This window comes from Talpa occidentalis, unplaced genomic scaffold, assembly GCF_014898055.3.
Source record: "Talpa occidentalis isolate TD23 unplaced genomic scaffold, MPIMG_talOcc4v2.1 talOcc4.13, whole genome shotgun sequence".
NCBI lineage: Eukaryota > Metazoa > Chordata > Mammalia > Eulipotyphla > Talpidae > Talpa > Talpa occidentalis.
In genome coordinates, this window is record NW_023601322.1 from 51,886,722 (window position 1) to 51,911,761 (window position 25,040).

The following is a 25,040-nucleotide window of genomic DNA, read 5'->3' on the forward strand; positions in this document are numbered from 1 at the left end:
CTGAGCTGAGCCTCGGTATAGGGAGCTCCAGTGCCAGGCGTGGTCTTGAGGCAACAGATGCACCCATCCTGCGCCTCACTCTCCTCATGCCCGGTCTGGTTTTAAAAACAACTCATCAGCCTTTCCACAGCCAAGGCCATGCCTCCCAGGGAGGTGATGTTGCCAACCGCCCCAGCCCCCAGAAACTGTGTGGCAAACAGGAGGGTGACAAGAGACTCAAAGCGTCTGGGGTTCGAGGATCAGGAGCTCGGTTTTCTGCAGCTGTCTCAAAGAGCCACGCCCGTCGAGGGCCCCTGAAGGGGCGTGGACCCGCTCCCAAAACGCAAGCTGCAGCCCTGGGCAGCGGCGAGCGGGCTGCCAAGGTCCTGGCCCTGCGCTGGTCAGGCCTGCGGGGCAGGCTGGACGGGGCGGGGCGGCCCCTGAGCTTTAAGAGGCGGCGCGGCGGGGAAGGGCCGGTGCTCGCCGGGACTCGGCAATGGAGAGCGCCTGGGACTACGCGGGAGCCCTCCTCAGGCGAGTGCCACCTCTGCCCGACTCCGGGCGGCGCCCCCCCGCCCCCCGCCCCGCGCCCCAGTGCTGGGCCTCCAGGTGCCGCCCCCTCATTCTGCGCCCCGTGCGTGCGGCATCTCCTGGAGCCTCCTGTGCCCGGAGCCATTCTCCTCGCGTGCTGGGCTCGCTGCCTCCCGCTGCGCCTGCCTTTCCCCCACTCCCGCGCCCCCAACCCCGGGCTCCGTTAGCCCCTCGTCCTCTTGCATCCCCCCCGCGCACCCCCAGGGCCGGGTCCAGCGCCCTCCCCCGCCCGCCCGCCCGCGTGTCTCCTTCTCCCCCAGCGGCTGCAGGTGGCCGGGGCGGCGCTCCGGGGTGCGCGGGCGCGTGCCGGGCAGGCGGCGGGGTGCCTACAGGGGCGGCCTCGCCGGCGGCTGTCGCAGCCTCCCCCGGGACGAGGACCTGGTCGCGGGGACGAGGCGGCGCTCCGCCGGGCGCGGGGACGGGCTCTCCGCGCCTCGGGGTCGCGAGGGGGGGCCTCAGGCGGCGCGGCTGACTCCGGGCGGAGGGCGGGCTCCGGGTCGGGGATTCGGAGGGGGCGTGGGTCGCTCACCGGGCGCTCCTCGGGCCCTGGTGGTTCCCCGAAGGCTGCTCCCGGAGCCCAAGCTGGGTTTGTAACGGAGGACTTGCGGGGGGCGGGGGAGGGCGGGGGAGGCGGGAGGAAGCGCCCCCCCTTATTGGCAAATCCGAAGGTGGCGACGCCGCGCAGAGGTACCAGGGGCCCCCGAGTCCCGCGCTCGGCTCTGCGGGGCCCGAGGGGAGAGACCGGCGGCCGCGGGCCCAGGTCGCTTTTTTCCCGTCGCCTCAGTTTATCTTCGCGAACCAACTCTTGTCGGGAAAATCCTAAAAATGCTGCGTGAAAGTCACTTAAAAGTATAGCTACTGGGACCTTCGAAGTTCTTAGAAAGGACAGAGACGCCCCGGAGCCCTGAAAGAACGGGCGTGCCGGGAGCCTCGTCCTCCAGTGTAAGGAAAGGCGGGACACTCGCCCTCGGCAGGGGTGACCTGTGGCTTCTGAGCCCGGGACTTAAGGGGGGGCGTCCCCTACTCAAGGTCAGAAAGAGCTGCCAGCACAGACAGCTGCTCTCTCCGGAAGGCACTGGCTGCTTCTTTAAAAACAACAAAAACAAAACCCTTCGTCACCCGGCGGGACCAGGGAGGTGAAAAGCAGACTTGTCAAGCGGCTCACTAACCGATCCTAGCTGCAAGGTGAGGCCTTTCCGTATCCCCCAGCCCCCCTCCCCCCCACCCCCACTCCTACCCCTGTCCCATGGGGCAACACCTTTCCACAGCGCGCCTCCAGACTGTTCCGGCTGTAACACAAGCACCCCCATTCTCCGGGTCCCCCGAGCGCCAGGGGGCTGGGCTGCTTCTGGTGGGTAAGAGCCACGCCGGCTCCTGCTGGGTGTGGCCTGGAGCAGAGGGGAGGCGAGGCTGGAGCGAAGGCTGACCCTGCTCTTGCACCCCGCCCCTGCAATACCGTCCTCACGTCCAATCCCAAACTGCATCTGTGTGATGTTTCCACTGGGTCAAACAGAGTAGAGGTAACCGGCTTGCGAAATGTTGACAAATCAAAACCTCAGCAAATGCCTAATCTTCCAAGCCATTCCTTCTAAGCTGGCAAGCTCAGGAGTGCACTCAGGGCACGCGATTGTTGCAGTTCTTTGAAAAATCTACCTGCTTCCAAACTAACCTGGAAGAAAATCATCTGTGATGTTGGTTGAAAGGAAGACACTTTTCTCCCTGTTCTTCTTTGAAACCTGTGTAGGCTAAGGTGACGCTAATCATGGCCTGGCTGGCTGCCGGCTCCGCTCTGCGTTCCTTACTTTAAACTGAACATACTGGTATAGTGTGTCCTAACTCCTTTATTAGTAAATAAATGCATTTGGCCAAGGAAATGATTTAATCAACGTATGTGTCTTCTTTTAAGATCAGGTACAAGTAAGCAGTTATAAAATCTTCAGCCAGTCATGAGCTGGTTAATCGTGGTAATCAGTGTGGGCTTTGGTTATCAGGAAAGCAGGAGTTCTCGGCTCGCACCGCTCTGTGGAGCAAGGACTGCTGCCCGGTGCGTGTCCTTACAGCCCTGTCCTGTCCTGTGTCCTGTTGTCCTGTCTGTGATAATGTCCTGTCTGTGATAATGCCAGCCCTGCAGTTGCTATAAAGGTGAAATACACTTGGTGCAAATGGCTACTTTTATCGCTCTTTGTCCCTTTCCTTTCCTCAAATAGGGAACTCTAGGTTTTGAATAGCTGTCATTTCTGTGCAAATTTCTTTTTTTTTTTTTTTTTTTTTGATTTATTTATTTATTTATACAAGCACTGGGTACAGTCAGAAGCGCGGGAGGGTGAGAGAATTCACCAGAGCCAGAGTGGGGAGCAGAGCAGGCAGAAGGACCGAAGTACACTGCTGAGGGGAGCAGCGGGTGGCAGGAGAGGTCTGCGCGCCATGTGGGACCCTCCTCTGGTGGCCGGGGAGCAGCCGGGGATCGAACCGGCGCTGCAGAGGCTGAGGGCAGCTTCGCAACCCAGCGATCAACCGCTGCGCCACCGGGGAGGCCCTCTGTGCAAATTTCTTGCCACTTAGTGATCCTTAGTGATCTAAATGAACAAGGAATTCTGTTTTCTACAAGCAAATAACTCAGAGTACTCATCCTTAGTCCTTCGTGGGTCTAAACTCTTGTTTTAATATTATTTCACTCTTATTATTATTTCACTTTAATATTATAATATGATTTCACTTTAATGTTATTACACCCTTGGATACCAAGTATTTAGATAGGCAGGTCAGCACACACCGTGGCTGCCTGGGTCTCCTCCAGGTGGACAGACAGGTCTGGGGTATATGCCCAGCTCTAATAGGGCGCCCAGGAGGCCAATGCTATTCCTCTGCCTCTTGCCACTGGGTCAGCCGTCCACCCTCTGATGCTCTCCCCACCACTCACAGAGACATCACAGCTGGGCCTGACACACACTTTCCAAGGGTCTTATGTTTCTGATCTCCCATATTTGACATCATCCCTTCTTGTCTCAGCATTCTCGTCACTCAGCCTTGATGACATATTCTGTCCACTAGGCACTACTCCTGTCGGTGCTTCATTACTCTGTTACCAGCGCCTCCCTCGCTGCCTCAGGGTGATATGTGGTGTTCCCTCAGTCATAATTTCACCCTGAGCATTCCCTGGGCAATATGGCCTCAGAGCGCTGCCTCAGAGCACTACCTCATCACCACCATGACACCAAACGCTTCCCAGCCCAGACCTGGCTCCTGTGCCTGCCTTTTTCCTCTAGCGCTTGCAGAGTAAACATTAGTCCCCAGGGTGATATATAAAGGTGCTTTTTTATGAGCTGGAGGTTGTGGGCAGTTAGCTTCATTTTGCTGGAGTGAAGTTCACATCTATAGTCAGTCTGTGGCTTGCTGCTTCATTTCACACAGTTTTCTTAGTTGAAAGCTCCCTGCTTCCCTCAGGGAAAAATACAGAGACTCTTCTGTTTGCCCTTTCTTTCTGGGAGATTTGCCCCTCCCCAATTTTCAAGAATAATCTATGAAGTCTGACTTCTCTTACTGTCTCTATTTCCACGAAACAATCTGCTTCCTCGAACAGCCTGTCTCCTGCCTTATTTTCCTTCTAGTAAGTTATTTCCCTTCCTCCCCTTCCTCCACATGACTATCTGCTGCCACTTCCACAAGGAATGATGGGGGCTGGTAGGCAGAAGATTTCATTTGACTCTTTTTTATGTTATGCAGAAGAGAGTCTTAATTTTATATAATTTGGCACCTCAGCTCGGACCCTAGCCCTTGAAAAGAATGGCAGGGTTGAATTTTGGAGGAGTGTTTAGTGTATTCCCTAAGATTTTCACCAACGATGACCCAGTTCTCAGGAAACATGATGAGGTAGAGGAACAATAGATTGTATGTCCTTTTAAAATCAAGGATGACTCTCTTTAAGGCAGGGTGAGGAGGAAGGATCAGAACCACTGCCAGCATTTATCTTGACTTAAGCTTAAAGACAATAAGAACCTTGTGTGATCACCCGTGCTAGGTCACTGGCGCACTCGCTAAGCTGCATTCAGTGAGGAGATTCAGGACCGTGGCTAATGGGGTCAGAGGTATTTACCCTGAAGTTTTTCCACTGACCACTAGGCCCTGGGCCCAAGATCTAAGGTGTGGGCTTTGTTCTCCCATTTCTTTGATTCTGTCTGAGCCTATCTCTCATCCTATAAATAGACTGATGATAGCAAACTAGGTACTAGGTAAAAAATAGACAGATTGACCCTGGCGTTGTGAACACAGATTCTGGAAGGCCTCATAGACAGTGACAATGTTTTGGGGGAAAAGAAGCTTCTGAGGTTCAGGGTCATCTGTGCTATGGGAGGGGTTGCTTCTGGTGGGGCAGGTACTGTTCCATGAAACCGGGGCCTGATTCAAACCCCTGCTCCAGGTATGCTAATTCTGACCTTACTCACTTCTTGCCACCCTGCACCTTGTTTTAATACTATTTAATACTATTATACCCTGTAATACTCGTCCTGTAGAGTCGTTAAGTAATGCACTAGTGTACATGGTATTGTGTACGGACTCCTATCTTTCTCTGTCCCCGCCTCATCAGGACTTCACCCATGAGTCTAAGTTCAGATCCTGTTAAGCTGAGAGCAAACGGCCTAAACATAAAGGCATAATGTGGATAGACTTCCCTACTGCCCACACAGTCACCTGGGATGAGAAGGTGAACAAGTTCCCGCAACACCAGCTTGGCAGGATGTGGGCATCTTGTTTATCATTTTGTGTAATTGAGGAAGCTGGTGTAACTCCTGGTAATAGGGCAGAAGTTCAGAGGCTGTATGCCAGTGCCCCTACTCAAGGTTCAAACTTTCTCTGTGGGGTCCTCCTCATTTCCTAGGGACCCCACACTGGGGACCACTGACCTAGCATAATCTCCTTGTAGGTATCCGACTGGAAACCAATTGTGCAAAAAATCTGGTGACCTGAAAGGAAAAAGCAGCTAAGATGAACTGAGAAGTGGCTTTCCCTTAGGCCATGGAATGGCCCTTCCTCCCTGAGCTCCAGACCTCCAGTCTGTTGCTTGAGGTTGGCAGTTGAGAAAGATTAGGTCTCTCTTCATTTCTTTCTTTTTTTTTTTTTTTAAATGTTGCCTTTTTTTTATTTATTTATACAAGCACAGGGTATAGTAAGAAGCGTGGGAGGGCGAGAGAATTCACCAGAGCCGGAGCGGAGAACAGAACAGGCAGACTGATGAAATACACTGCTGAGGGGAGCAGCGGGCTGCAGGAGAGGTCTGCGCGCCATGTGGGACCCTCGCCGGCAGCCGGGGATCGAACCAGCGCTGCAGAGGCTGTGGGCAGCTTCGCAACCCAGCACTCAACCACTGCGCCACCAGGGGAGGCCCCTCTCTTCATTTCTTAATCACTGGGTGCCCCTGAGATAAGGCTCTGAAGCTCAGTTCTCTCATGTGAGAAATAGGGTGATACTTTTCCTTGATAATTGGCTAAAATGTGTTTAAAAATGAATACATAGTTTGGCCCTAGCAAGTGCTCAGACACAAGCAGTGAAGGAGCCACCATGTGATGCTTACAGAATAACTCCAGGCCAAGTACTTATAAACAACCTGGGTCTGATTCCAGAATGCCAATGTGTTGGCAAGGGGCTCACGGATACTACAACGGAGACCCTCCTTAAGCTGGCTGATCGTGTTGGTAGCATGGCCTTAACCTGACAATTTTGGAGAGCTGGTTCATTACTATACTCTCAGTTTTTCATATAGCAAATAACTTCATAAGTCATTGAATTTTTACTTATGTCCATTTGTAGAGTTCAAGTTAGGCAACACACTATTTAAAACTGGTCTGCCTAACACTAGTCTGGCATTATGGGAGATACAACAGAGAAATCTTTGTCCATAAGAAAATTCCAATCTAGTTGGGAAAATTTTGCCTAAATAAGTGACAATGTGTCTGCGTATCTATCAATCAATAGATCAGATTGATATAGATACATACATTTATATTGGTCGGTAGATACACAGATAGAATCCAGTGCTAGGGCCTCCCGGGTGGCGCAGGGGTTGGGACGCAACCTATGGGGCTGTCCACGGCCACTGCAGCATGACTTCGATCCCTGGCCAGGGAGGTGACCCACATGGTGCAGCAGACCTATCCTGGCTCACCTGCTGCTCCTCTCAGCAGTGTGTTTCGGTTCATCTGCCTGTTCTGTTTCCTACTCTGTCTCTGGTGAATCCTCTCACCCCCTGCATCTTTGGCCTGTGCCCCAGCTCTTGTATGCATAAATAAATAAATCTTTTGTCCAAAGTGCTGATAACTGAGCAGTACACATGTGTGGGGACAATTCAGCAACAGGACCTGGCCCCTCGGGAGCCATGGGGATGAAGTGATTCCACGTGTCAAACACCACAGCCCATAGCACAAAGCCAGACTTGCATGGAAAACTGCTAATTGCTGTTTATATTCTTTTGAACAAGTCCTTTATGGATACATTTCTAAATCTAAAATGTCCCCAGTCCTGGGTCAAAACTCTCTTACGTGCTGCTACTCTGGGCTCCAGAGACATGGACCCTCCTTTTAGTGCCACCAAGATGCATCTGTGCCGCCTGTGGAGTTCTCGTAAAATAATAAATAATTATTTGAATTGTTATTCAAATAATAATGAATTGAATTTTCATAATATAATCATTCAAATTATAATTCAAAATCAATTAATTGAATAAAAATAAAAATAAAAATTCAATAAATAAATAATATGTAATGAATGCCAAGAAAAAGTAACATCTTGCTTGTTGCATTAAAGCATGTGGTATGGTAAATGGTTTGCATTTCTTGAATTGCTATGAAAAGCTTCTTATGTTTACTGACATGCAAATTTGCTTATTATTTAATCACTTAGTGTGTGCCAGCCAGATCACCTTTATAAGGCAAAGAACATGGGTGGGTCTAAACCCCATCTCTGGCCTCTGTCAGCAGCAGGCGGTCCTGCATCTTAATTTCCTTCATCAATAAATTGAGAAAATGAAGACTGTCTCACAGGGTTTTCTGAGAATTAAGTGAGATAATATTTATAAAACAAAATATGTGTTTGTTAAAGAACTATTAAAGTAGTAAGTTTCTCGGGCCTCCCTGGTGGCACAAGCGGTTGAGCGCAGCACCGTGAAGCTGTCCGCAGCCTCGCCAGTGCTGGTTCGATCCCTGCCAGCTGCAGAGCAACCCACATGGCGCAGTAGACCTCTGCTGTCTCGCCCACTGTTCCCCTCAGTACTGCATTTCAGTCAGTCTGCCTGTTCTGTTCACCACTCTGTCTCTGGTGAATCCTCTCACCCTCCCGCACATCTGACCTATACCCTGGTTCTTGTATAAATAAATAAATCTTTTAAAAATATATGCTTTCGGGGAGCAGCACCCACCGCTGGGGCAGACCGGGTGTGCAGGGGAGCGCGTCCCAGGCACCGGCATTTTGCATCAGGGACCTTTCTTGCTGGAGACTGTGTGAACCCAGCAGAAGGCTCACCAAGGAGACAGAGGTAAGCTGGGAGGCTTGCCCATGCTGGGCGCCTTCTAGCCTGCAGTTCCAGCCCAGAGGGGAGCAGCACCCACCGCTGGGGCAGACCGGGCGTGCAGGGGAGCGCGTTCCTGCATCGCCATTTTGCAGCAGGGACCTTTCTTGCTGGAGACTGTGTGAACCCAGCAGAAGGCTCACCAAGGAGACAGAGGTAAGCTGGGAGGCTTGCCCATGCTGGGCACCTTCTAGCCTGCAGTTCCAGCCCAGAGGGGAGCAGCACCCACCGCTGGGGCAGACCGGGTGTGCAGGGGAGCGCGTCCCCGGCACCGGCATTTTGCAGCAGGGACCTTTCTTGCTGGAGACTGTGTGAACCCAGCAGAAGGCTCACCGAGGAGACAGAGGTTAAGCTGGGAGGCTTGCCCACACCGGGCACCTTCTAGCCTGCAGTTCCAGCCCAGAGGAGAGCAGCACCCACCGCTGGGGCAGACCAGGCGTGCAGGGGAGCGCGTCCCCTGCACCGGCATTTTGCAGCAGGGACCTTTCTTGCTGGAGACTGTGTGAACCCAGCAGAAGGCTCACCGAGGAGACAGAGCAGGGACCTTTCTTTGCTGGAGACATGTGAACCCAGCAGAAGTTCCCCAGAGGAGCCAGTGGTGAGCTGGGAAGGTCGCCCAAGATGCCGGCCAGTACCAGCAACACAGTGTCACAAGGAATACGGCAAATTAGAAAACAGGCAGTAGGGAGTAGAAAAACCACAGGCAACCCAGCAACTCCTCAGCAAAAAAGCACACCGCAAAAAGAAAACCATCTACCAGATTGCAACGACAGTAACTTGGAAGAACTTCTGAGCCTTCCAGATAGAGAATTTAAAATTGCTGTGATTAAAAAACTGACAGAAGTCATAAAGGAAAACAATGATAAAGGGAAAATAATTAATGACCAGAAGAATGAAATTGAGTCCCTAAAGAGGGAAGTAAAAGAAATGCAGGAGATCAAAGAATTAATGGAGACGCTAAAGAACTCTGGGAAAAGCAATGAAAGCAGAATAGATGAAATGGAAGAACGAATAAGTACTCTTGAAGACACAGAAATAAAAAGAACTAAAACAGAAAAGGAAGGAGAAGTACGAAGGAAAAAGACCGAAGAAAGACTTCGGGAACTATCTGACTCCATGAGGAAAGGAAATATAAGAGTTATAGGAATCCCAGAAGGAGAGGAGAGAGATGTAGGAACAGAGAAAATATTCATGGATATAATTGAAGAGAACTTCCCAAACGCGAAGAAGGAGCTGAAAATTGATATACAAGAAGCAAGAAGAACACCAAACTTCCATGACGAAAGGAAAAATACAGCAAGACACATAATAGTAAAGCTCCCAAGAATCCAAGACAAGGAAAAAATAATGAAACTAACAAGAGGGAAGAAACAGATAACATTCAAAGGGAAACCAATCAGACTGACATCAGACTTCTCTGAAGAAACACTACGGGCAAGGAGAGAGTGGAGGGACATAGTCAACAGACTCCAAGAAAACAGATGCCAACCAAGAATACTCTATCCCGCAAAGCTCTCCTTCCTCTTTGAAGAAAGAATATGGACCTTCCCAGACAAACAGAAACTCCGGAATTTTATTACGACTAAACCCCCACTCCAAAAAATACTACAAGAAGTCCTAAAGCCAGAACATCAGAGGGACGAATAACAACAAAAGAAGGCCAAAGAAAGTTATTAAAATAATAAATAAATAAAATCAAAGGAAAGACAAACACAATGGCAAATACAGATGCTAACATATCAATACTAACCCTAAATGTAAATGGACTAAACTCTCCAATAAAAAGACACAGAGTTGCAGGCTGGATTAAGAAACAAAACCCAACCTTTTGCTGTCTCCAGGAAACACATTTAGCTGCAAAAGATAAAAATAGACTCAAAGTTAAAGGATGGAAAACAATTCTACAAGCAAATGGACCAAAAAAGAAGGCAGGAACAGCTATACTCATATCAGATAAAACAGATTTCAAACTTAAAAAGATAAAAAGAGACCCCAGTGGTCATTACATTATGATCAAGGGGACAATACTTCAAGAAGAAATAACACTCATTAACATATATTCACCAAACGAAGGAGCACCAAAATATATCAGACAACTATTGGCATCTCTGAAAACAGACATCAGAGAAAACACATACGTAGTGGGAGACTTCAACACACCACTATCAACAATGGATAGATCAACAAGACAAAAAATAAGTAAAGACACTAAAGCTCTAAATAAGGATCTAGAGTGCTTGGGCTTAACAGACATCTATAGAACACTAAACCCAAAAAAATCTGAGTATACATTTTTCTCAAGTGCACACGAATCATTCTCTAGGATCGATCATATATTGGGGCACAAGACAAACATCAACAGATACACCAAGATTGAAATCATACCAACCATCTTTTCTGACCATGAAGGCGTCAAACTAGAAATAAACCATAAAAAGAAGGCAAGGTACTCTCCTACCTCGTGGAGATTGAAACCCACACTACTGGAAGACCACTGGACTAACAAGGAGATAAAAGAAGAAATTAAAAAATTCTTTGAATTGAATGACAAGGAGGACACCAATTTCCTAAATGTATGGGATGCAGCAAAAGCAGTAATAAGAGGAAAATATATAGCAATAGATGCTCACATCAAGAAACAAGAAAGAACTCAAAGAAACAACCTAATCTCGAAGCTCAAAGATCTAGAAAAAGAACAACAAAAAAACCCCAAAACCAGTAGAAGAAAAGATGGGCCTCCCCGGTGGCGCAGCGGTTGAGCGCTGGGTTGCGAAGCTGCCCGCAGCCTCTGCAGCGCCGGTTCGATCCACGGCTGCTCCCCGGCCGCCGGAGGAGGGTCCCACATGGCGCGCAGACCTCTCCTGCTGCCCGCTGCTCCCCTCAGCAGTGTACTTCGGTCCTTCTGCCTGCTCTGCTCCCCGCTCTGGCTCTGGTGAATTCTCTCACCCTCCCGCGCTTCTGACTGTACCCAGTGCTTGTCTAAATAAATAAATAAATCTTTAAAAAAAAAAAAAAAGTTTAAAAAAAAAAAAGAAATAATAAAAAACAAAGCAGAAATAAATGAAATCGAAACTAAAAAAACAATCCAAAAGATCAATGAAACCAAGAGCTGGTTCTTCGAAAAAATAAATAAAATAGACAAACCCCTAGCCAGGCTCACAAGGGCAAAAAGGGAGAAAGCACAAATAAATAGGATAATAAATGAAAGAGGAGAAATCACAACGGACACAGCAGAAATCAAAAGAATAATTAATAACTACTATGAACAGTTATATGGAAACAAGTTCAACAATCTAGAGGAGATGGACAAATTCCTACAACTCTACAATCACCCAAAGCTAGATAAAGAAGAAATAGTACACCTAAACAGACCAATTACAATTAGCGAAATTGAAATGGTAATCAAAAACCTCCCCAGAAACAAAAGCCCAGGACCTGATGGATTTACAAATGAATTCTACCAAACATTCAGAGATGAATTGGTGCCTATCCTTCACAAACTCTTCCAAAAAATTGAGAAGGAAGGTATAATACCTAACACGTTCTATGAAGCCAACATTACACTAATACCAAAACCGAACAAGGACAACACAAAAAAAGAAAACTATAGGCCAATCTCCCTAATGAACACTGATGCAAAAATCCTCAATAAAATTTTAGCTATCAGAATCCAACAGTGTATCCATAAGGTAATTCACCACGACCAAGTAGGATTCATTCCAGGGACACAAGGATGGTTTAACATCCGAAAATCAATCAACGTTATCCAACACATCAACAAAAATAAATATAAAAACCATATGATAATATCAATAGATGCTGAGAAAGCTTTCGACAAAGTGCAACACCCATTCATGATAAAAGCCCTTGAAATTCTTGGGATACAAGGAACGTACCTCAACATCATAAAGGCCATCTATGACAAGCCAACAGCCAGTATCATTCTCAATGGTGAAAAGCTGAAAGCAATTCCATTAAGATCTGGAACAAGACAAGGATGTCCACTGTCACCACTGCTTTACAATATAATACTGGAAGTCCTAGCCAGAGCAATAAGACAAGAGAAAGACATCCAAGGAATCCAAATAGGAAAAGAAGAAGTCAAACTATCACTCTTTGCAGATGATATGATAATATACATAGAGAACCCCAAAAACTCCACAGAAAAATTAATTCAACTCATCAATCAGTTCAGTAAAGTGGCAGGTTACAAAATCAACACGCAAAAGTCAGTAGCCTTCCTATATACAAACAATAAATCTGAAGAAGAAAAAATCAAAAAAAACATCCCTTTTATTATTGAAACAAAAAAAATCAAATATTTGGGAATAAATCTAACAAAAGAGGTAAAGGACCTATACAAAGAAAACTATAAAACACTGTTAAAAGAAATAGAAGAAGACACAAAGAAATGGAAAAACATCCCCTGCTCATGGATTGGGAGAATAAACATTATTAAAATGGCCATCCTACCAAAAGCAATATACAGATTCAATGCTATTCCAATCAAAATTTCAATGTCATTCTTCAAAGAAATAGAACAATTATTGATGAAATTCATATGGAATCACAAAAAAACCCTGAATAGCCAAAGCTCTCCTGAAAAAAAAAAGAAGGAAATGGAGGCATCACACTCCCAGACTTCAAACTCTACTACAAAGCCATAATCATCAAAACTGCATGGTATTGGAACAAGAACAGACACACAGACCAGTGGAATCAAATAGAAAATCCAGAATAAACCCACAGATTTATGGTCAACTAATATTTGACAAAGGAGCAAAGACTATGCATTGGAGCAAAGAAAGTTTGTTCAATAAATGGTGCTGGGAAAACTGGGTCGCTACATGCAAAAGAATGAAGCTTGACCACTACCTCACACCATATACAAAAATCAACTCAAAATGGATTAAAGAACTAGACATAAGACCTGAAACCATAAAATACATAGAAGGAAATATAGGCGAAACACTACGTGATTTGCATATCAAAGACATTTTACAGACACATTACCCAAAGCAGTGATAGTGAAGGCAAAGATCAACAGCTGGGACTACATCAAATTAAAGAGCTTCTGCACAGCAAAAGAGACAATAACAAAAACAAAGAGAAACCCCACCAACTGGGAGAAAATTTTTGCACACAACACTAATGATGAAGGACTGATCACAAAAATCTGCAAAGAGCTGATGAGACTCAACAACAACAAAGAAAATAATCCAGTCAAGAAATGGACAGAGGAGCTAAAAAGAAACTTCTCTGAAGAGGAAATGCAAATGGCCAACAGGCATATGAAAAAATGTTCAACATCACTTGCAATCAGGGAAATGCAAATCAAAACTACCATGAGATACCATCTTACACCAGTGAGAATGGCACATATTAAAAAAACTAGCAACAACAAATGTTGGCGAGGTTGTGGAGAAAAAGGAACTCTTCTGCACTGTTGGTGGGAGTGCAAACTGGTCCAACCACTATGGAGAGCTGTGTGGAGATTTCTGGACCTACTAAACATAGAGCTTCCACAGGATCCAGCAATTCCACTCCTAGGTATTTACCCAAAGGACACAGAAACATCAATTCCAAAGAACACCTGCACCCCTATGTTTATAGCAGCACTATTTACAATAGCTAAGCTTTGGAAACAGCCCAAATGCCCAAAAATAGATGACTGGATCAAGAAGATGTGGTACATATATACCATGGAATATTATTCAGCATTCAAAAAAGATAAACACATGCAATTTGCAGCAACATGGATGGCGCTGGAAGGGATCATGCTCAGTGAAATAAGCCAAAAAGAAAAAGAAAAATACCGGATGGTCTCACTCATAGCAGGAATCTAGAATACTTAAATAAGGGACCAGGAAAATGAATAACTATAAGAAAGTGAAAATCAAAATCAACAAAAACTATGAACCAGAGACACTTTTTGGGGGTGGGGGGGCGGGAGGGGAGGGATTGGGGTCAGAATGGGGGGATTGCAAATGTATGAGGAATATAAAAATAAAATTTATTAATTAAAAAAATATATATATATATGCTTTCATTAAAGTAGTAAGTTTCTCATTAGCTATTTCTCATTTTTCTCCATTTTGTTATTTAGTAGTTGCTAGGTAACTAAAATTTAATAACCAAGGGTTGGGAATTTTTGTCCTCAGAATAGTTTTGATTTTGTTTTGCTACAGTTTTCTTTTTTCATATTAGTTCTATTTTATAGTGAAATTTTGTATTAATTCTTTGAAAAATGTGAAATTTACTTCAAAGTGTCATGTAACATATAGCTTAAATTTCTTTTCCTTCCTGTTTTTTCAACCTGTTATTATAGTGCTTCATTGTTCCCTGTTTAACCTAAGTTAATTTTAAAAATCAGTTTATTGTACAGTAACCAATACATGGCTTTTAAACTTCTGATTCAGTCTTACTGTACAAATACGTAGTTATTATGTATATGTGTGTTCATGTAGCTTATCTTAAACTCTGCCTAGCTACTTCATGGCTTCTATAAATCATTTCCTAGATTTTTCATCTCTAAAACCCATGTTTATAGTACATAATTCTTATTTCTTTTTTTGAGTGTGTTGATTTTTTACCTTTCCTTCTCAAATAGTTACCACCAGGACATGGAATGTTCTGATAAAATAGATGTAAAGATGATTATGTTTTTTTAACTTCTTGTTTGTTGGTTGGTTCCTTGGATATTGGGGTATATATAAAAAATGTCTTTTACTAACTCATCCCCATTAATTTTCTTTGATTTAAATGCAAATATTAAAATTGTTTTATTTCTGTATACTTCAAACCTCCCTTTAAAGACTCTTTTTTGAAAAGGATGGCAAAGATAGTTTGCATTTTTCTCTTCACTTCTAGGCCCATAACGTCCATGGGATCAAAGACTAAGAGAGCCCTGCTAACTCCCCTCATCCATTCCCCTCGCCCGTTCCGGGTCTCCAACCATGACAGAAGCAGCCGGAGAGGGGTGATGGCAAACAGTCTGGAGGAGCTTCTCAGCAAGGTGCATGAGCCAGAGTCTCCCACAGTTCACAGAGGTGCCCCGAGCCACACAGAGCCGTAGGCATGTGTGCAGAGCCAACATGAAAACAGAAATGTCAATGCTGTGGTCTTGGAGAGTGTGAAGGGAGCTATTTCCAAGTGATTAAAGGAAAAATAAAAGAATGAAAGGAAACATAATTTCTTTTATAATTTAGGTATAGACAAAAACCTTAAAATGAATCATCAATTGATACTGTCACTTTATTTTGTTCACAAGGGAAAATACAGGCAAGCAGCAGGTTTTAGAAATCTGTTTTTAATTATTAAACCCAGGGGTGAATACTCCTTAATCTAAAACAGTGTCCTAAGTAATCAAAGAAGGAAAAACACTGGACTGTCATGGAGGTTTGACCCAAGGACTCTCACAGAAATGAGAAATGAGCTTCCAACACGCAGTCTGTGAAGCAAGAGAGAAGTGCATGTATGCCAAATGAGGTTGGGCTCTTTAGCTATTGTATTGCAGGATTATGTTTATATTTATTGAAATAAGGAAGTGATTTGAGAAATAATTCAACATACTTGCTTATGTCATCATTGAAAGCCTGAACAAGTTATACTTATTTGAAATCTTAGTTTCTCCTTTTCAAGCAAAGACTGGGTCATAGTCACCAGTGAAGGTATATCTTTAAAGTTTTATCAAAATTACTGAACCCTTTTAAAACTGTAACTTCATCTATGTCATTGACTAGTCAAAATGGAATCTCTTGCTTCATCTCATGTCTCTGATTATGTTGCCCATCTAGACCCTGGAGGCCCTTGTTATCACCACTGGCCTGGTCACTTTGGTGCTAGAAGAGGATGGCACTGTGGTGGACACAGAGGAATTCTTTCAGACCTTAGGAGACAACACACATTTCATGGTCTTGGAAAAAGGACAGAAGTGGACACCGGTAAGCAAAACACACATCCAAACAGCCACAAGGGAGACCTTTTACCTACAAGGAGCAATCCCTAGTTTTGAATTGACTTGCCCTCTTTCTAAATATTTACTTTGTATTCACCAAATGACCGGATCTACCACCCTCAGAGGGATTCTATTTTAGATTAAGGACTATTCTAGAAACTTAGCACCTTTGTGAATTTGAGTTATATATTTAAAGTAAATAATGCTGTGTGGCAGGCTTTGGCTAGTGAGTAGCTATAGATCCTATTAAAATGCATAGCTATGAACTGGTAGTTGTCATAACTTTTCCTCTTTCATATCTAATTCTATTTATTAAGATTTTCTCTTTTCTTTATGAGACTACCTAAAGTTTTATTGATTCTATTTATCTTTTTGAGTTTGTATCATCTTTTTGGTTTTAACTTCATTATTTCTTCATTATTATTTAATTTCATTATTTAACATCATTATTTCTAATTTTTATTATTTCATTTCTTTTATTAACTTTTGAAATTTTTTTTCTTTTTCAAGTTGTTTTAGGAGCAAGGGTGAATTTTTCATTTGATATTTTTCTTATTTCTTAATCTAGGCCTGTACTACACTTAATTTCTTTCTTAGTACCAATTTTGCTGCATCTCCTAGATTCTTACAATTTATATCTTCATTTTCATTTGTCATCAGGTCCTTTTAAATTTCTTCATTGACCCAGTCATTATTAAGAAGCATGTTGTTTAATCACTATGTGTTTGAGGTTTTTCCAGGGATTTATTTTTTATGGTTAATTTCTAGTTTTAAAGCATTTTGATCAGAAAAAAATACTGGTATTACTTCAATTGTTGACACTTGATTTGTGTGCCAACATATGGTTTATCTTTGAAAATATGCCATGTGCACTTGAAGAAAATGTAAATTCTGCTTTTTTATTACAGCCTTTTTTTCTATGATTATTAGGTCCATCTTATGTAGTTTGTTGTTGACGGTTATTTTTTCTGTATTCATTCTCTCTCTTATTAATCTGTTCATAGTTGTAAGTATCTTGTACTTTGGATGGCTCTTTTACCAGGGATGATCTTATAATATCATGTATTGGCCATTTAGAAAATGTATAGTGCAAAACTCCTCTATTCATAAGGAGGCAAATTACATCTTCATGTTTATTATGAAAATTGTTTTGGGGCCTCCCCAGTGGCGCAGTGGTTGAGCGCTGGGTTGCGAAGCTGCCGGCGACCTCTGCGGCGCCGGTTCGATCCCCAGCTGCTCCCCGGCCACCTGAGGAGGGTCCCACATGGCGCGCAGACCTCTCCTGCCGCCCGCTGCTCCCCTCAGCAGTGTGCTTCGGTCCTTCTGCCTGCTCTGCTCCTCGCTCTGGCTCTGGTGAATTCTCTCACCCTCCCGCACTTCTGACTATACCCAGTGCATGTATAAACAAAACAAACAAACAAACAAATAAATAAATAAAACATGCCTCTATTAAAAAAAAAAAAACATTAAAAAAAAAGAAGAGGTTCTTAGACCTCATTAAAAAAAAAAAAAATTGTTTTGGCTTCAGGGTCTCAAGATCCCCAGGTATCTCCAAACTACACTTTGAGAACCTCTGCATTTAATCACTTATAGATAATTCAAATATCTACAAAATTAGCAATATAATGTTTTATCTATACATACAAATTTTTTAAAAGACAGGCATAAAAATAAAATTTAATTTAAAAAGTATGGGACTGATGTGCACTTAAATGGTTTCCTCTTGAGGGGACTGAGGAATATAATTGGGAAGTAATACACAAGTGATAATTGGTTGATAATGTTTCATTTTATGCAGAGTAGTGTGCATACCTATCATCTTATTGCTCTTTATTTTTCTATAAACTGGCATCTATTGTATGTGAACTCCTGACTGGGCCTTTGGGAGCAGGCCTGGAGCCTGAGGACCCCAGGTAGGTTTTTTCTCAGTTCTTGTTTTTGGTGAGGAAAGAATTCAATGTCAAGGCCAAAGTTACAGAAAAGCAAGAGGTTTGTTGATAGAAGGATAGGAAAACTCTCTGAGCAGAGAGGGGTCCCAAATGGGTAGCTGCTGAGGGGCCAAAAAGCAGTTGCTTACATGGGTACAATAGGCAAGGAGTGGATGTTGGCCATTGGGTGTGTCTCATTGTTTCTCTTGCTGATGGCTGGACGTGGGGTCTCCTAGGCTACGGGGCCCACTGAGTTTGAGCACATTACCTGGTTTATCTTCCTGAAACTATGGTTCATTGCTCTAGCATTGTATTATGGTGTTGGTGTTCTGGATATTTCATTCTTTACTGGGTTGGAGGGAGTGGCACCCCCCTGGTCCAGAGTTGCTCTCCAATCAGACTGATAAATGGGCTTGGGGTACCCTGTTCCTCACTGATTGCCTATACCCATTTCCTAGCTTCCTCTTTCATGCCTCTACATAGCAAACACATCATAGTTTTTCTGACTGAAAGAAATAATACAAATAAAATCACAAAAATTAAAATACCCTTGGGGCCTCCCTGGTGGCACAAGGTGGTTAAGCACCGTGCTATGAAGCAATCCGCAGCTACTGCAGCACAAGTTCGATCCCCAGCCAGCCAGGGAGCAACCCAATGGTGCAGCAGACCTCTCCTGTCTCGCCTGCTTCTCCCCTCGGCAGTGTATTTCAGTCAGTCTGCCTGTTCTGTTCCCCACTCTGTCTCTGGTGAATCCTCTCACCCCCCACATCTCTGGCCCCAGCTCTTGTATGCATAAATAAATAAATCTAAAAAAAAATTAGTTTAAAAAAAAAATTAAAATACCCTTAAAGCTGATGAAAGTCATACCTATGGGTTGTAACATGATGGGCTAAATTAGACAACTCTTTCAAAAGACAATATTGGGCTGTACTGCTTTTTGTTTGAGGAAAGTATTTCAGGAAGAATAATGATACCCCAAAGGTGTACATATCTGAGTCTCTGGATTTTATGAATATAGCAAAAAGGGACTTGCAGACGTGATTAAATTGAGGTTCTTGACATGGGAGCTGATTGAGCCACCTGGGGAGTCAGTGTCGTCACAGGGTACTTCTAAGAGGACGGGAGTGATGAGAGCAGGGGTGAAGGCAGAGGAAGAGCATGAGTGATGTGAGGAGGCACCATAAACCAAAGGCAGAGTTTATTCCATTTATTTGTTTTATGAATGAGACACCTAGTTAAATGTGACATGTAGATGCCCCCAGAATGTGTGCACAAGGGGTCACGGAGCTGAAGAACAAGGAGTGACAGGATGTAATGGAAGTGGATGACGCTATGATGTGACCCGTTCAAGGTGAGGTGTGGGGCTAGTGACAGCCTGGTTAGCAAGTGAGTGAGAGGGACTCTTCTCCTGATTTAGTTTCCAACCATCTTCCTTAGGTGGAGATGGGCCCCTCATAGCTGATATAGAACCTGCTCTGCGTGTTGGTGTTTTTATTTGACTGAACAAGAACTTTCAACAACAACAACAAAAAAAATTTTCCAATCAAGAAATAGCCACAAGAGGTCTCCTTTCTTCAGTCTAAAACCTTTAAAGCCTGTGAGGAAGCAGTTTCTCAGAGCACTTCAAGAGGGAGGTCAGAGTGTCCTTCCTTAGTGGGTTAGAGAAGTCCAGGTGCCTGGGATTAGGTGGCAGCTGGATTAGCCTTGTGAGGGCATCTTGATGTTGACTGAAGACCACACTCGAGGAAAACATTTAGGGTAAGCAAGTTAAAGACTTTCAAAAATCAAAAGGAATGTGAGGTGATGAAGAAGGGTTGTGGCAGAATTGTAAGTAAAAACCCTTTTGATTCTGTAATCAATATTCAGAAATACAGTTTCCCAAATGATGACTAGTTACCACCCTCTGAAGAGGCAGTAGAATCCCTTGTGCATTAAACATTGGGCCATAAGCAAAAGCTCTATACATGTGTATTCTGAGAGGTAAAAAGAAGAGCAGCTTTAGTGAGCAGGGTTAGGGTACTTTTAGGGGAATATAGGTTTTAACTTCAAATATAACAAATTATTGTAATTATGAATTTAATCTTCATAACCTCAACACTCCCACCTCTAAAGATTCCAGAGACTTCACAACTCTATTGGTTGCATAGCTTTGAGCCCTGAATATTTCGCAATTGTGTGTGGAGCAAACGTGTAGGAAGGTTAGCCTTGGGCCTGCCTTTTGTGCCCTGGGACAAATTTGTTCTCTCTTGCCTTTTCAAAGCTTTAGGTGGGGAAGATTATGTTTTAGTGCCCTTTATAACCTGGGGATTTTCAGGCTTTCTCCTTTCAACCTGAAGCACCCATTGATGTTTCAGGTAGACTGAGGGTAGATACTGTGACCAAACAGCCTGATGTCCCCATAAAGTCAGCTCTCATTCAGTGCGGTTACTAGATATTTGGGGAAACCCTAAAAGTTCTCACTGTACTCCTTACCTTAGCCATGTGACTCTGAAATTCACTGCCCAGTGGCCTCTTGTAAAATTAAAATGCTTCCCGCACTTCTTGGCAGGTTGTGCCACAGCCAGGAGGCCACTCATGCCATCAGGTAACCGCAGATGGCACTAAAAGCCAAGCGTGAATGCATCTTAATGCCACATGTCAATTACAGCAGCTCATTGATGCCTGGATCCTAAAGCCAAATCCAAATCACTAAACTGATAGTAGATTAGGGAAGGATACTTCCCTATTGCTCCACAAAAACATTCTTCAGGTAACTAACTGTCGCGACCCGCCGGATTCGAGAGGCAAGGAAGAGGGGCTGGGGATGAAATGAGAGGCTGACACACTGAATGAGAAGCTGCAAAACGAGGGACCTTTACGTCCTCTAGCACATGCCTTGTATACCCTGTGCTGCGCCTGCGCTTTGCCTGTGTCTCACGTTCAGGCTGCGTCCTTCTTTTTGGTTGGTACTTTCCCTGCATGCCTGGCTCCTGCACATATCGTGCTGTACACATGTGTTCATCCCATTGGCTGCTTTGTCCCATTGGCTGCCTGCTTAATGATGTGCATTCTTACTGCGCCACAGCTCGCCGAGGCCCCGGACAACTAACCAGCAGCGCAGTCACTGCAGATTTTAAACTAGCCTGTCCCAGAATGACAGCATTTGCATTGTGATCATTGGAATGTTCCTAAGGTCTCTTCCTCCCTTCGCTGTTCCAGGGTAGTAATTATGTTCCAGTTCGCCAGCAACCAAAGAAATCAGGAATAGCAAAAGTCACCTTCGACTTGTACAGGCCGAATCCCAAGGATGTCATTGGCTGCCTCAACGTGAAGGCCACCATGTACGAGATGTACTCGGTCTCCTACGACATCCGGTGCAATGGGCTCAGGTCCATGCTGAGGTAACGGATTCTGGGTGAACTGGGGGATATGACGCCTGCACAGGGCTCCGGCCACAGCTGAAGGTCACGCTAACTCATGTTCCACCGCAGTCTAATTCTTAGGCTGGGTTTGATTTCAGAAAACAGAAAGTCTTGAGCCACATATATTCTTTTTCTCCAAAGACCATTAAATACTAAATGGAAATGAAAAATAAACAATGCAGATAAATAAAAACCAAATTTCTTTTAAAAGTTAGAGCTGTGCCTTTAAAAACCTAAGCAGTCACAGCTAAGTCTGGAGCTGTGGGGAGTCCAGCCTGCTTTGTGCAGAGCAGGCACCAAAAGCTTGGAGAAATACTTCTGCACATATTTCTGTGACTGCTAACTTGCAGCTAGAAGGAAGGCGTGGTGACGTGGTCCTTCCCCATATGCTGCCCAGGCACATGGTCCCACGAGCCCGGAGCAGGCTGCCCACATGCACCACAGGGGCGCCTATAGGAGACAAGCCCCAAGTCTAAGCCCCAGGTCTATTTGAACAAATTCTGTGTGTTCACAAGGAGTACGCCCTGGGTACAGCCAGGACAGATACTTGCCTCTGAGCAGTCAGCTGTGTGACCTCTGAAGGTTACTTAACTTCTCTGAGCCTGTTTGTATCATCTTTAAAATGAAAACATTACTTCCAAGTTCTTTATGATTGCACAGATTCTAAATACACTTATTTCTAGCCCCCCAGGAAATTCATCACTGAGTCTCTAAAACACTAAATCTCTGTGAAGGGAGAGATGAAAGGAGGGAAACTGGAAGTGGCAGGTATTTGAGTCTAAAAAGGCTGCGACTCTCCATCCAAAGCTCTCTACACCTCCCCGTGGGGCAGGGTCTGCCTGCTTCTTTGAGAGTTCTGGTTCCTTCTTTCTAACTGTCCCCACAAGGGTTCCTCTGGCCTTCCCTGGGCATCGCCCATATGGAAATGCTTTGTAAATGGGACTGCTCTCCTCTGACAGTTTCCCATCCCTGCACAGCCTTGGCTGGATGGTGGTTTATGTGTGGCCTGTTTTCCGTGAGAACCATCAACAACCCCTGCCTGGACACACTTCCTGTCCTGGTGTTCAAATCTTGATTCTTAAGGGAGCTTCCTCTTTTTGCTGAGTTAGGAAAAAAATAATATAATTGCTTGATTGTTTTAAAGATAACAGGAGAGTTATACAACTTAGATAAGTATAGAAATGAGTGTAAAGTTCATCCTAAATCCCACCTCAGCAAATTTTTTTTTGAAAGACAAACAACCTCCTCGTCACTAATTCTCTCCATCTGAGAGATTCAATGGCACAGAAGTCAAGAAGGTCCCTAAATCAAAGGCAAGGCCTGCCTGGCCCCTTGGCGGATGCCCAGTCCATGTGCCCCCCGGGCTGTCTTTATGAAGCAACAGAACTTTACAACTGGAATGAAACCTTTTAGTCCTGGACTTGGGGTAGAAAATAAGAATTTGAGTTAGAGCTACTGGTTTAGTCTGAAACACCTTGAATGCCCAGCTCAACCATAGGATTAGATACTGTGGCAACGACAAGATGTTCCAGTCCTAAGCAAACTGGTTCATAGGTCACAAGTGCAGTGTTTGCTAAGACTTGCCTTCAGCCGGACTTCTTTCCCACCTAACAGCCTGATTTTAGTAATAAGTACCCCCACCCACCCAACCAGGTCCCCAGCTTAAGCAAGAGGCTATAGGACATGACAAGGTATATACACTCAGCAGTCAGCTTGCTTAGTGTTTTCTCCTTGCTGAGCAACTGGCCATATTTGGAAGTGGCTAGTGGAAGCCATGTCACTCAGAGGGTGATCCCAGGTCAGTGGGCACTCCCCAGAATGCATAATCCCAGACCTCCCAAATCAACCTCTGCATGTTAGCAAGGCCCCAGGGGAAGCCGGGTCAACAGCATGACTCATCATTGGTCCCTGGATCCAGGCATTCTGGCACACACACACCTGCTCTGAACGCATGTTGGATAGTATGTGTGAGTGCATGTGAACGTTTGTGAATTCACTTGTCACTGACACAGAACTAATTCTGCCCTTGTCTCCTCTGTTGCAGGAGCCTGCTGCGGTTCCTGTCCCATGCTGCCCAGGTGACTGGGCAGTTTCTCATCTACGCAGGCACCTACATGCTCCGTGTGCTCGGGGACACAGAACAGCAGGCTTCTCCTAAGTCCCGCTCCAGGTGGGGGTTCATGCATGAATAGGGATGCAGACTGCAGGGGCACAGCCAGCTCTTAACACAATGCCAACAGTCCCTTTCAGATGACAAATTTGGAAGAAGTGCATGTTCTTAACCACATATAGTTGTAAGCTCACGGTCTCTTCTACTCAGGAGTGGTACCTGGCTCAAAGGGGTTGTTTGGGTGATGCCGTGGGGGCTGTGCATGCCAGGCTGAAGAGAAATCAGGGAGGGGGTCCGTGGGCCAGAGGAATGTGGCTGGACAGCAGCATGTACTTGCATTTGGCCTTTTTAGCACTTCATTTCCTGCAGTAAATCACAATACTTTTAATATTTAAGTGCAATAATACTTCCCTGTACAATTATAAATCAGAGACATCCTGCAGTGGAGGAGGAGGGAGAGGGATCAGAGGGAGGGAGGGAGGAGCACAGGGGACTGAGGTGATGGTGCACGGGTGCATTGGTGAAGGAAACTCTATGGGGACTATACCTGAGGGGGTGGGGGGAACCAAATATTGTTTAAAAATGAACAATGCTGTAAAAAATAAAAAAAATTAAAAAATAATACTTCCTTGTGTCTTTTTCTTCTCCCCCAAAAAGCAAAACTCATCAAAAATCTGTTCTTCTAATGGATTTAATAGCATAAGTCTTTTTTAGTACTTGGTGCCACAGAAATAACGAGCTGTCAAGTGTTACTCTGTGTGTGTGTTATTAATGTGGGTCCTGAATGAACCCAAAGGGACCCAAAAGCTTAAGGACCTGAATTCTTGGATGCCTTCAAGGAGCAGTTTCAGCCTTTTCTTAAAAAAAAAATTTTTAAATTTGTTTAAAACCTAGACCCGATGCACAGCAGAGCTGTCTTTATTTCCTGGCCGTGCCAGTGTTGCTGGGGAGACCCTGGGCTGCAAGTGTGGAACTCTCTCTCAGGAAGCTTGGGGAGAGCAGAGCTAGCTCTAGCTGCAGACACAGTTGCACAGGGTTCTCCTAGGAGGTGCCAGGGAGTCTGTCTCTGCATCTCTCAGTCGAGCCTCCCTGTGAGGTGGTGTCACCTTCACATAGGCCCTCCTCTCCCAAAAGCCAGATGCCAGCCCCACAGGCAGCCCAAGCCCTGCGGCTCAGGGGAATGCTGTGGATCACACAGTCCAAGCCAGCATGACCTGCACACTCCACCCCACAGACCAGAAAAGATAAGCCCTGACCATTAGGGTTGAGTTCAGGAACATGGTACCCCAAATGGAATGGGGGTATTGCCACTAGAACTAGGGGAACAGATGCTAGGAAACAAATCTACTCCCTTTCAGATTTATGGCTTTCCTGTTAAGAAACCTTGGGTGGGGGCCTCTCTCCCCTTCCAGCTGAGAGATGTCTCAGGCATGGTGAAGGCGCCCTAACCAGGCCTGCACCATTACCTGCAATTCCAGCCCAAAGACCAGGAGTGGAACCTAGATGTTTCCTCCCT

General features: G+C 44.9%; 1 protein-coding gene across 2 annotated transcripts; it reads left to right on the forward strand.

Annotated features, from left to right (window-relative positions):
* Positions 1-445: 445 nt before the first annotated feature.
* On the forward strand, positions 446-23,981 carry CIDEA (cell death inducing DFFA like effector a). 2 transcript variants are annotated; one of them, XM_037508860.2, is made up of 5 exons: positions 446-513; positions 14,999-15,143; positions 15,925-16,071; positions 21,212-21,393; positions 23,459-23,981. In XM_037508860.2, the coding sequence occupies exons 1-5, from the start codon at positions 476-478 to the stop codon at positions 23,604-23,606; spliced, it is 660 nt and encodes a 219-aa protein (XP_037364757.1). In that variant the 5' UTR covers positions 446-475; the 3' UTR covers positions 23,607-23,981. The 2 variants fall into 2 exon arrangements, with proteins under 2 accessions (XP_037364757.1, XP_037364758.1); XM_037508861.2 differs by lacking the exon at positions 446-513 and adding an exon at positions 1,356-1,755.
* Positions 23,982-25,040: the final 1,059 nt, after the last annotated feature.

Coding starts and splice junctions, on each gene's coding strand:
- CIDEA (XM_037508860.2), top strand. CDS start 476: ATGGAGAGCGCCTGGGACTACGCGGGAGCCCTCCTCAG. Junction 15,144..15,924: donor TGGAGGAGCTTCTCAGCAAG/GTGCATGAGCCA, acceptor TTGCCCATCTAG/ACCCTGGAGGCCCTTGTTAT. Junction 16,072..21,211: donor AAGGACAGAAGTGGACACCG/GTAAGCAAAACA, acceptor TCGCTGTTCCAG/GGTAGTAATTATGTTCCAGT.